Below are 11,822 nucleotides of genomic sequence, written 5' to 3'. Positions count from 1 at the left end.
CGGATGGGAGGAAGGCGAAACTCCAACCCCCACAATGCACCGCGCTGATAGGCTTCCCGTTTATTCTACTTTCCGAGGGCCTTGCTGTGTCGGGATCTTTTATTGGCTGCAAAGCTTCCCGCTAATGACGCAGGAGAGAGAAAGAGAAGCGAAGCGATAGAAAAAAGACGCGTTCCGATAGGGAAAGGAGCGTGGCGTTCTCATTGGGTGCCTTTAACCCCACCCAGGAAGTGTATTGGTGGCCATGTGCTGGATGTTGGGGGGTCCTCTAGGTGAGTAGAGTGACAGTAATGGGGCACAGTAGTTAATGTTTCTTATGGCGGGCGGGCAGGCGGGCGGGGGGATACAATTGTTTTGTGTGCAAAGGGGTTCCAGATTCAATTCCTGGCAGTTCCAGGTAAGGTTGAGAAATGCTTCTGCCCGAAATGCCAGTCAGTCCTCTTGACAACATGGAACTAGAGCAGGCATAGGCAAACTCGGCCCTCCAAATGTTTTGGGACTACAACTACTATCATCCCTAGCTAACAAGACCAGTGGTCAGGGATGATGGGAATTGTAGTCTCAAAACTTCTGGAGGGCCGAGTTTGCCTATCGCTGAACTAGAGAGACCGGTGGTCTGTCTTTGTGTAAGGAGCCTTCCTGAGTTCTTCTGTTTCCCAAGCCGCTTCAGTGCCATTTTCTTGTCTCTCTCCAAACCCATTTCAGTGCATGTTTCTGAATGAAGGAGGCATTCTAATCAGTGTTAGTGATTAGAAGCATGGATACAAAGGGTTTTAGCTATGTCGGTTCCCTACTGATTAATATAGAATATGATCCTGTAAATGTGACCTTGGAGAACTGATGCTCAGGACCATTGTCATCCAGCATCTTGCTAGTAGTGGGATATTGCTATGCGGACGAGCATCACCTTGTATTTTTGTAGTTTGGATATAGGCCACCATGGCAACAGCATTCAGCAGTGATGGTGCTGAGGTTATGCAGCGTGCCGTGATTCCTGCAGAAGCAAGTGGACGTCCCCCAACCACCAGGCTGGAAGAGTTCTATGAACTGGAGAGAGCAGCTACATTTGTATCTGATAATGGCTTCACTAAGGTGAGACAGTAGTTTGCCCTTTTGCCAGAAAGCTACAGGCATGAATGTCAGTTCTTCCCCTAGAGTTAGTGGACATCCCCGCCCCAAATAATCAAGTATTGGGGCACTAAATATGGGGGACTTTTAAAAAGTTTTGTTTACCAAACAAATAAATATGTAGAAGCAGCTCACACACTACAGTATTTAAGGCAGAGATGTGGAATCCTCCCCCAAGGGCCATATCTCCCAGGGGGAACATGCCAGCGATGGGAGAGCTGAGGCCGCCCAAGGCACATCTCTTCTCCCCCTACCTTTTCCTTTTCACCAGTGATGTGAGGTGGACTTTCTGGTGCTTTATTTTTCCACAAGGAAAAAATATGTTTCATAAGGTCATGATCAACAATGAATGGATGCCAGTTGCAAATACAGCATTAGGCAAACTTGGCAGTTTCAAGTTTTTAGCTCTTGTTTGCTAAATACAAGTAAAATAAAAATACCAAATTAGACCCTTCTCTAAGGCAGGTATTCTTCAACCTTTTCAGACCCAGGACACACTTTTAACCCCAACATACATATGGAAAACTATTTCTTAATCTTTTATCATATATTTGCACGGTGGTTATGCTCCTGTTGTGACCCATCTTGGATCAGGCCGTGACCCACCAGTGGGCCCAAGTCCACCTGTTGAAAGCTAGTGTTCTAGGGCATCACATATTGCCCTGTTCACACTGTCCTAATTTTTGAAGGATTTTGTTCCAGTTCAGAATTGACTGGCAAACCCACATCACTGCTTACACATGTATGTCCATCCATTCTATTCTCTCTCCCCACCCATTCTTCCTCATTTTTTTGCTTTTGCTCTTTGCCCTTCCCTGCTGCAGTTAAGCTTAGAGGAAATTCATTTCACTCAGTATGCAGGTTTTTGAGGGAGTCACAATGCAGATGGGGGGGGGGGGTAAATTAACCCTCTCCCCAGTGCTGCCACCCTCACCCTTCAAACCCCTCTCCCCATGGCAATTAGACTTACAAGAAAAAATCCTGTCCATGTGGATGGGACCTTTTTCTTCAAAGCCTAATTCCCCAGGAAACCCACAGTACTGCTAGCTGTGTACAGTGGACATGTGCTGAATAATTATCTTGGGTTTGTTTTGTAGGTTGCTCTTCAGTTTCCCGATGAACTCTTGCCAGATTCAGCAAGCCTTGCTAGCAAGATGGAAGCAGCAACTGGTGCCAAAATGTACATTCTGGGGGACACATCATACGGCAGGTGAGGTCACAGCAGGAACCTCCTTCCACATAAACACATGATAGAAGCTGAGGCCATAGTCCTATAGACACTTGGGAGTAAGCCTCATTGAAAACATGGAACTTAGTGCTGAGAACATGCATAGGACTATACTGCAGGCTTGCATTTTCAAGGGGTTCTGTAGTAATATGTCAGCAGTCTCTTGACTGCCTCTGCTGGGGTGGGGGTACTATTTATGACAAGAGAGTAGGACTTTGGGATCATTAGTTGCTCCCCAGTTCCTGCATCTTGGGTGTTGGTAACAGAGTATTTTTCCGATCTGCTGTCAGGCTTGGGGCTCCTTGCATGCTGAGTGAGCTGGTGACAGGGGAAATCCAGTCTCTACAATGGTAACCCATTTACTACAAAGGAAGCATTTTTCTGTGTGATAGAGGTGGTAGGTGTTTTGAGGAAAGCTGCCCTCCATAGCTAATGCTGTTGCTTTTCTTTAGCTGTTGCGTGGATGAAGTGGCAGCAGAGCACGTGGGCGCTGAGGCTGTGGTGCACTACGGCCCTGCCTGCTTGAGTCCCTGCCGCAAGCTGCCCGTGCTCCATGTGTTTGGCCGCAAACAACTAGACGTGGCGCGCTGCACAGAAGTCTTCCGGGAGTTGCATCCAGACCCTCTAGCTCATGTGGTTGTGCTGAGTGAAGTGGCCTATTTTCATTCTCTTGGTGAGACCATGGAGATCACAATGTGGGTGGTATTCAAGAGATACATCAGGCCAGGATGGGGAAAAGCTACAGTGGGCATCCTCTAACCTCAAACAGTGCTCTCCTTGCCAGTCCTGCCCTTTATGTCTTATCTGCCTTCCAATGTTACTCAGTCCCAGCTTTTAACCCTCTCTACTATCCTCAGGGCTGGATTAACCAGGAAATGCCTATTTCTCTCTGTGCTCCCCACCTCATTTGCCACTAGGATACTAGTTTGCAGTTTCCTCAACAATAACATTCTTCAGAGCAAAGCTAATAGACCTGCATGCTAATGTTCAAAGGCAAAACCACATAAATTAATCAGTGTTTACACCTTTGTAGTTTGAATGAACTAGGAATGTGGTCAGTTAATGCACAGATACCTGCCAAAGAGGCTTTTATAAGTTCTATGATTCTATGAAAGTGAGAAAATTCAAAACAATACTCCTGTGAATGTTCCAATTTATATTTCTGATTTGGCGGCTGGAGGGGTTGTTCTCTTTTAAAGGACCACAGAAGTAATCTTTCCTTGTAATATTCGCTTTCAGTTAACTCCCCTCTGTTTACATCCTTTAAATCAGGGATGGGGAACCTATTGCTCTCCAGATGTTGTTGGACTAGAACTCACATCATCCCTGACCACTGGCTATGCTGCATGAGGCTGATAGGAGTTCCCCCATCACAGCTTTAAACCTAGTGTCTAGCACAAGGGCCCTTCCCTGTCCATGGAAAAGGCCTGCTGAGTATTTGGAACAGTGAGGCGTATGTGACAGTTATTGTCTCTAAACTGAATGACTTTTCATTTCTCTTCCCCTCAGATAACCTGGCCGCTCTGCTGCACCCCATTTATCCCAATGTAGTTTTCTCTCAACTGGATAACAAGGAACTTCAGCCAGTTCCCGGGCTGGTGAAGAAATTTGGGAGGCACTTTGTAGTGGACAGTCAGCATGGTCTTGACAACTATGCCATGTTCTACGTGGGTTGTGAAGGCCCAGAACTCACAAACTTCATGCTGAGCTGGAACCGGTGTCCCTTCAGCTCCTTTAATCCTCAGACAGGACAAGGCCGACGGGAAACATTGGATGTGAACCGGGCCCTGAGGCGACGCCTCTATCTGGTGGAGCGGGCACGGGATGCCCAAGTAGTGGGCATTGTGGTGGGCACTCTTGGTGTGGCAGACTACTTGTCTGTTCTGGAGCATCTGCGTGGCATCATTCAGCGGGCAGGCAAACGGGCCTATACCTTGGCTGTGGGTAAACCCAACCCTGCAAAGCTGGCAAACTTTCTAGAGGTGGACATTTTTGTGTTGGTAGCCTGCCCACAGAACTCTTTGCTTGATTCAGCTGACTTCTACCGGCCTGTGGTCACACCCTACGAGCTGGAGATGGCATGCAATCCAGCACGGACCTGGACTGGCAGCTATGTCACAGATTTCCGTCACCTCCTACCAGGTAATACTAGGATTCGTAACTGGAGAAATGAGTAGAGGCAACAACCAGTGAGCTCCTTTCACACCAGACTCTGGAAATTATGTTTGGTCACACACTTCCAAAATTCTCTCTGCAGGCATAAGGGTTTGAAAGTTGCTTTATTATAATGATAACTTGAGTCTCACGATGAATTGCAATTTCAGACTCATAAAAGCTGCACAGCTCTACCAATGCTCTTGGGCCTGCCCTGAAGGCATAGTCTGCTGCAGCAGCAATGACCATAAAGTTCCCTACACCCACACAAAGACAGACCAGCGGCAGGGAACAATTTCTACATTGGGGATAATTCAAATACATAGGGTTGTATCCAAAATAGTAACATGTCCTGTCAGTGCAAAGACTTTCACTTGCGCAATGAAACTCCCCCCTCCTCTTGCCCTGAATCTATTCTAGAGGTTCCCCTAACCCTTCAGAGCTGATTTGGGAAAGGAGGAAGTGGGGAAGTTCCATTGTGCAAGCAGATATAATTGGGCTATGCGTACCTCCCATAGTCCTCTCCACATTTGCCATATGAAATGGTGGTCAAAGAAGAGTTGCACCTTGCAGTGGCCAGTGGGGCTGATGTTGCTCACCAGGCTTCCCCATGCCATGCATTGCTGCCAGTGACCAAGAGGGGAAAGGGCAAGGCAGTGGGGAGCTCAGTGTGGTATAGGTGCAGGAAAGGAAGCATCAGAGTAGCTATGCCCTTATCAAGTTCCCCAACCTCTCAGTAACAAGCAGCATGTTGGGAAGCCAGGCGAGCAATGCCAACCCCACCCACTGCTGTTTTCCATGTGCTAATTCTGCACCTCTTGATCATCCTTAGGTGGGTAAAAGCAGGGCATGATTCTGGATGGGCCAAGCTTAGCTATTACTCTTTCCCTTGCTGTTGCCTGCAGGAGCATGTGAACACACCCCTTTCCCAGACAAGGTTTCAGAGGCTGACAGTGAACCCAGCATTTCACTCATCACCGGCGAGCTACGCTCAACTTGTCTTTATACAGCACCGGACCCAGAGCCAAGCTCTGGCACTTCTGTGACCTGCCGCAGCCATATGCATATGGCTGAGAGTAGCCCAGCAGGTATGTGTCCGAGGGGTCGGGAACAGATTATGTTAACGGTCCACACAAATGGTGGCAAATCTCATCTGTTAGGACCTTTCTTGTGATGAATGGTTGTTCTTGGGAGATGAAAATGGCTGTTTTGAAGTCTGTTATGTGGTGAATGTTTCAAAGGTTTAATGCTAGTGTCAGAATAGCAATTAGCAGCCTAGTCGCCTTCCTCCATTTACAGTTGCAGTAATGAGTGGGGCAGTGGGCCCCATGGGCTCTTTCATCCATAATCTTGAATATACTGTAAGCTCTGTTCTCTTCCAGAGTGGTGTCTGAAATTCAGCTTGGGGAAATCATTTATGCTATGATCATTGTTCTTCTGTTTTGTTTTTGTTTGATTGATTTTTTGTGTGTCTTAGCCTCATTTTTGGAGTCACGAAGCTGGCGGGGGCTGGAGCAGCAGCTGGGGCAGTCAGCAGTCACAAAAGCCGTGGCTGGACGACGGGGAATTGCCATTGCATATGAAGATGAGCCTTCTGGATGACAGTACCAGCCGGGCCATGCTGAGAAAAAGTTGCCTTCCCTTTCTGCATCTAGATGAGATAACCAAACATGGTTTTTATCACAACCTTCTTCCTCCTACCCATAACTAGACACATGTATAAGGCAAGGAATATCACTTTCCCTGGCCTGGACATTCCTCTTGGTGGATGGATAGATCAACATTTTAACTGGCTGACATCTACAATACAGTAGTTCTGCCAAATGGTGTTTTTTATGTTAAGAAGCCAAGTAAACCTATTCTTCTCACTGTGCTCTCAATTGTGCTGGTGTTTATCTGGGCACATAAAGCAGCCCTGGGCTAAGAGTGGCAGCACAGTAGACTTGGGGTTCTGTTGGGGGAACAGGGGTGTGTAGCACTGCAGCTTAATTCACGTGTGAAATTATACCACAGATCCCCATTTATCCAGCTTCCACTGGCAAGTGGAAGTTATAGTTAGCTAAAACTTAGGGCACTCTTGAAAGCCAATCTTGCCCCTAAATGCCCAGGCTCAACCTCTGCCATATTCTCATACATGGGAAAAGCAGATAAGAGTGCGCTTGAGGAAGGAGGGCAGGTTTCTATACTCTGGTTGAACCTTGAGCTAATCCACACCATCCAGTGTTAAAGGTGTAACTAGAAGTTGGGAAAAGTTTTCCTATTGAGGCTAGGATTTTGTATCCTCGAGGAGTTAGATTTGCTGATAGCATGAGGAACTGAATTTTAGGACTCAGAAGCAAGAACCAGGCTTTGAATAGCTGGGGTATAAGAATCCTATGATAAAGAGCCAGTATAGTGGGTAGAGTGCTGAACAGGACTTTGGAGACTAGGGTTCATTTGCCCACTCAGCCATGAAGCTCACTGGGTGATCTTGGGCCACTCAACTCACTACAACCCTGTAAGGTGGGTTGAAGGTAAAATGGGGAGAAGTATATATATCTCCTTGATATCTCTTTGGAGGAAAGGCAGGATACAAATGTAGTAAATAAATAAGAACAGCCTTGCCGCATTAAACCAAAGGCCCATCTTGTCTAGGATCCTGTTTACCACAGTGGGCAACCACATACCTACACCTATGGGAAGCACACAAGAACACGAGAGGCAATGGCATCCTATAGAAACAAGTAGAAATGAAATCCAATAGTTCTCCATACAGTTATACTCCTACAAAATATGCATTGTCTGCTCAGCTGGAGGTTACATATTTTGCAGCTCTTTGGAGTTTAAAAGCACAGAATGAAGAAAGGGGTGGCTGTTGATCTGTGTTAGTGAAAGAGTTTTGTACTAGCATTTTCCTCCCAGTAGCAGGATAGGGTATGTTTATCCACTCGTCATTTCCGACCCACAAGCAGAAGTCACTGACATCCTTAGATGTGTACATCCAATATAATGCTCAAAGTTATTTCTGTTGAACATGACTATATGACACTGCCTATCAAACAGAAAGGAGAAACATCATTCCATATCCTAAGAGAGAAGAAAAATATAACACAGCTGGCACCGTGTTGTGTAAACATCTGCCATCCAATCAGGAATCAAAACTGCATTGAGCACAAGGTACAAGATGTACCAGGTAAGGGTATATCCCTTAAGTCAAGAACCTACTTCAGTTAGAGCTAGTAACATTTTTAAGACTTAGAATAATTTGCCAATAAAAAAACCATTTTTAAACACTACTTGTAGGCCTTGCTATGCCAAATAAAGTTCTATTTTAAATCCATTGGCATCTTTCCTTTCTCCTTATTTGGGCAACTTTTCTGAAACATTAATACACCCAAATCAACTTCATAATTGTTTATCAGATAATAGGAGGGCCACTGTATGCTGTGCACATTACAGCCCATCTGGCCAATGCTCTTAGTATCTGGCTGCGTATGTATGATCCCTGGGGTGGGGGCTTGTGATACATACCAGCAAAAAAGAAAAGTAATGGGAGTGGGAGAAGGAGAGATAGTAACTGGTAGAATAGGAACCTCCAGAAATGAGCACAGCATAAATTAGCACAGGGTAGTACAGAGAAGTAAGACTAGCTTATACCCAGTGTTCAAAACTCCCATTGTTCTAGGCACATTTTGCAACAGGGAATTCTGTTAGCGCAAGTAGCTTCTGACCTCTGGGTGCAGTACTGCGCCTAAGATTTCAGATTAAAACTGCAGAGTGGAAGGATAGGACCCTTTCTGCCTCTCCACTTCCAGCTACTCTCTGAAGACTGGAGAAGAGACCCTCAAGAATATTAGTGGGTGAGCAGTGGAAGGATAGACCATGTGAAAAATGAACATAATATTTTAGCTGCAGTTCATTCATTTTCGGCTTTGCATTCTTGTTACAAAAAAGTGTGCCTAGACATTCCATTGTTGCGCCCATACCCCAAGTTTAAGCTGCCATTTAGCTCCTAGCTTTCATATTTCTGTTTATAACACTGCTTATACCATGTCATAGCTGCTTTCCTGGTGCTCCTGCTCACCTTCTGCTGCTGTTATAATAGTTTGCTGAAGTGAGAGGGGCATACTGTAGCAGGCCAAGGCCCTAGAAGCTGCCAGGTGAGTTATTTTACACCAGGGTGGCTAACCATTGGCCCTTCAGATGTTGTTGAACTACAATTCCCACAAGCCTCAGCCAGCATAGCCATTAGGTGTAATGGTAGCCCATCATAATTAGGAGGGCACCACATATACCTGTTTTACACGGTCACCCGCTATGTAGAGAAGTCACACACCTCTACCCTTCACACATGGTCCAAAAAGTGAAGAAAGAGACCACCGCATAGCAATAGCTTAAGAGTTATAGACAGAAAGGCTAAGATAGACAGGAGTGGGGCAAACAAGAATACTGAATAACCAAGGAAGTATGCAACTCCATAAACCATACTACAAAATGCAGCATAACTGTGGAGAAGCCATGTTTAGACATGAGCACTGCTCCTAATCTCCGTAAGTTTGTTTCCTCTGAACACTATTTTCAGAACATCACCTACACATTCCATTCTCCAACTGCCATGCCATACCAGACAAAAAAAAAAAAAAAAGCACAAGAAAGGTATAACAGGCAGTCTTTTGCACAAGCGAGTAATGATTATGTTGCTTTTTGCTCCATGCTGCAAAGTAAGATTCAGTTCCATGGCCTCTTACAGTCTCTTGCTTGTACCTTCTACTCTACTTATACCACCTATGAAGACGTGGGTCAAGTGCTGTGTGCAATGCAAGCTCATGAGTCAAGGTCCTGGGCAGCAGTTGCATAGGTATCAGGTTCCGGAAAGCAGCAACATCTTATGCTAAGCCCTGTAGCAGCCCATGACCACACCAGTGATCAACACCTTTCCTAATAAGGCAAAGTGTGGAGTGCTTAGATAAGCAGCATGGAAGTAAGAGCTTCAAATAAATAACTGAAAGGTATAGCACACAGCCTCAAAATGCTACTTTTTAAAGGAATGTTTCAGTGCAAAGAACACCAGACAGAAACACTGAAATCAGTGGAAAGAGAGAAGGTGCAGCAATGTACCACATGCCCAAACCTAGAAGGCACATTCTCTGCCAAGTACTGCTTGTTTTGTGCATTAATGTAGATACTTCTCTTTACCGGGGTGTAATCATGGCCACTGCTATAGAAATACCAGAGTACTGCTTTTCCCCTAATATAGCTAACTGTACTTTGTTCTTTCCATATGCATTGTGAAGGTTTCACATCTATTCAAGATAAATAATCTATAAGATGGCTTGGTGGCTTAATTACAGATCACTACTCCAATTTCTGATCAAAACACATAAACTACTTGGTTGCACTCATTAGCTAAACATTAAGTCCACATTTGATGTGAAGATTTCTGATATAATTTGACTTTTTTAACCAGTGAAAGCAGTTACTTAACAAGCCAGGATTACACAAAATGCTTATCGTTTCCAGATTCAAAGTACTTCCTCTGCCTGAAGTGGAACAAACTTTACTTGGAAAAAAATACGGTATACCCAATTCACTTTTCAAGACTTGACCTAGAACAGTGCATTGTCAGTATGCTACTTTTTGCATTTACTTAAGATGCCTGGTTTTGTTTCAGCTTCTGTTGTCCCATAAGCATATTCTTCCCCAAGAACATGTTTTGCCTTGGAAATGCAGAAGCTCCAGCTGATGTCTACATAAACCTCTAGTACAGCAGTTCCCAAACCATTTTTTCATGGACCACTTGGAAAATGCTGTAGATGGTGCAGGTCTCAGCCAGCTACTTTTTTGTTTTATAACTCATACTCTAAATAACTGCAGTCTTTTATTTCTAATGCGATGGATATGCCTGTTTTTTGTGAGCAACGTTCTGTGAAGTCCATCTCTATCATCAGAAAATATAAAGTGCAGGGCCAAGTACAGATACTTGTGACCACTCCACAAACCACCTCAATGGAGCCTGCAAGTGTTTGAGAACTTCTGCTCCAGTACTTTACCACACTGGTATCTGCTATTGTTATTTCAATGGTTCAATGGTTACTTTGGTAAGCTCTTGTTAAATAGAAAGGATTGACTAAGGTTCAAGCCATCCCAACCTGCTCTTATGTAAACTGAGCTTCACTACCGAGGGTTAGGAAACATTACAGCAAGTCTCAGGTTAGGAACCTACTCGTGTTGTATGGGGAGGTAAGACTGAAACTGGCCCTGGAGTCATTCTGAATTGCACATTTGCTCAACCTGGTTAGTCTCCAAACCTGCAATACCAACAGTCCCCCATATGAAAATGATTTGCTCCTCTTCCATCCTTCCACCATAAACAGTAGCACACCCTCAGATCCATTGTTACATCTTGATCTTCAGCTGCAGAAGCAACCAGGGACATTTTTCATCAGAGCGCATAAAGGTGGCTGCAACCCTTTTAAATGAACCTAGAAACTATCATTCATATTACAGGCTAGTATGATAATATGCCTTCCACGGGATGCTCCTATAGATTGTTGCCTGCAAAAAGAAAATTTGAACTGGTTATGCAACTTTGCCAGCACACCAAGAAATGCAAAGGCTGGCAGGTATGCTTCCTTCTGAGAAGCTAACTTTGATTCTTTCCAATACTTTGTTGCAGAATTTGGATTTCTTCTCTGTCCAAAACGACATCATACTCTTCTTTATTACCCGTTAGGCTAGGGCAGCTATAAGTGCAACTGCAGCTGCTACAGCTTTTTACCCTCCCCTGCCCAATATTGTCCAGAAGTTACGTCTCTTCCCCCAATTCACCAAACACCACAGCTTAGAAATAGCCTTAATATAATTCAAGGCTGCAGGGCCTTCCACTTCAGTCAGACACAAGCTGCCTCATGCAGGGCAAAGGCAGACTCTTTAGGAACAGACAATACCACAGATATGTCTACAGGAGTGTGCCGGGAAAACAAGGGGCAATCATGGCACCAGTCTAGCAGGGGGAGGAAATCTCCTCAGCTCCAGCCTGTGCTCCAAGTCCTTGTAGCCTGCTGCCTCTGAACATGCAGGAGGGATGGACAAACAGCTCATTCTTGAGAGGAGCAGCCTCAGCAGGTTAGTTGCAGTTATCGTCCTATGAGCTGGTTCAATAGCAGCGTTAGGCAGTGGCAGGTAGCCAGCAGATCTGTTCATGCTCCTGTTTTGCTACATGGCCCCTCAGTAGTCTGCTGTGTATTCGGTACCATGTAGTCCTCGGCACAGCAGTGTGAACTCCTTTACCATCTCCTTCACACGCCGTTTGTTCACACGCTCTCTGCTAACA

The 11,822-nt window shown here is 45.1% G+C and overlaps 2 protein-coding genes across 6 annotated transcripts in view; one reads left to right on the top strand and one right to left on the bottom strand.

Moving 5' to 3' along the window:
* The first annotated feature begins 81 nt into the window (after nt 1-81).
* Nucleotides 82-7,829, top strand: DPH2 (diphthamide biosynthesis 2). 2 transcript variants are annotated; one of them, XM_081865540.1, is made up of 7 exons: nt 82-272; nt 923-1,092; nt 2,226-2,338; nt 2,809-3,029; nt 3,866-4,498; nt 5,416-5,598; nt 5,988-7,829. In XM_081865540.1, exons 2-7 carry the CDS (start codon nt 940-942, stop codon nt 6,110-6,112), a joined length of 1,428 nt encoding a protein of 475 aa, XP_081721666.1. In that variant the 5' UTR covers nt 82-272; nt 923-939; the 3' UTR covers nt 6,113-7,829. The 2 variants fall into 2 exon arrangements, with proteins under 2 accessions (XP_081721666.1, XP_081721667.1); XM_081865541.1 differs by lacking the exon at nt 82-272 and adding an exon at nt 377-397.
* A 3,344-nt stretch (nt 7,830-11,173) lies between these two features.
* Nucleotides 11,174-11,822, bottom strand: part of IPO13 (importin 13) — a 43,446-nt gene continuing 42,797 nt past the window's right edge. For 2 of the 4 annotated variants that reach the window (XM_081865486.1, XM_081865487.1), the window contains exon 20: nt 11,174-11,816. In XM_081865486.1, the coding sequence (XP_081721612.1) occupies nt 11,717-11,816 (100 nt within the window). In that variant the 3' untranslated portion in view covers nt 11,174-11,716. The remainder of the gene's footprint in view (nt 11,817-11,822) is intronic. The other 2 variants (XM_081865488.1, XM_081865489.1) reach the window with 1 other exon arrangement.

Source organism: Podarcis erhardii (genome assembly GCF_964252035.2).
Source record: "Podarcis erhardii genome assembly, chromosome: 6".
Classification (NCBI taxonomy): Eukaryota; Metazoa; Chordata; class Lepidosauria; order Squamata; family Lacertidae; genus Podarcis; species Podarcis erhardii.
Note: the sequence above shows the minus strand (reverse complement) of the source record. Positions and strands in the feature narration are given on the sequence as shown.

Excerpts from the sequence above, each read along its gene's own strand:
- DPH2 (XM_081865540.1), top strand. The coding sequence starts at position 940 with ATGGCAACAGCATTCAGCAGTGATGGTGCTGAGGTTATGCAGCGTGCC. Across the intron at positions 2,339-2,808 it reads GGGGACACATCATACGGCAG|CTGTTGCGTGGATGAAGTGG; the intron begins GTGAGGTCACAG and ends GCTTTTCTTTAG. Across the intron at positions 4,499-5,415 it reads TTTCCGTCACCTCCTACCAG|GAGCATGTGAACACACCCCT; the intron begins GTAATACTAGGA and ends TGTTGCCTGCAG.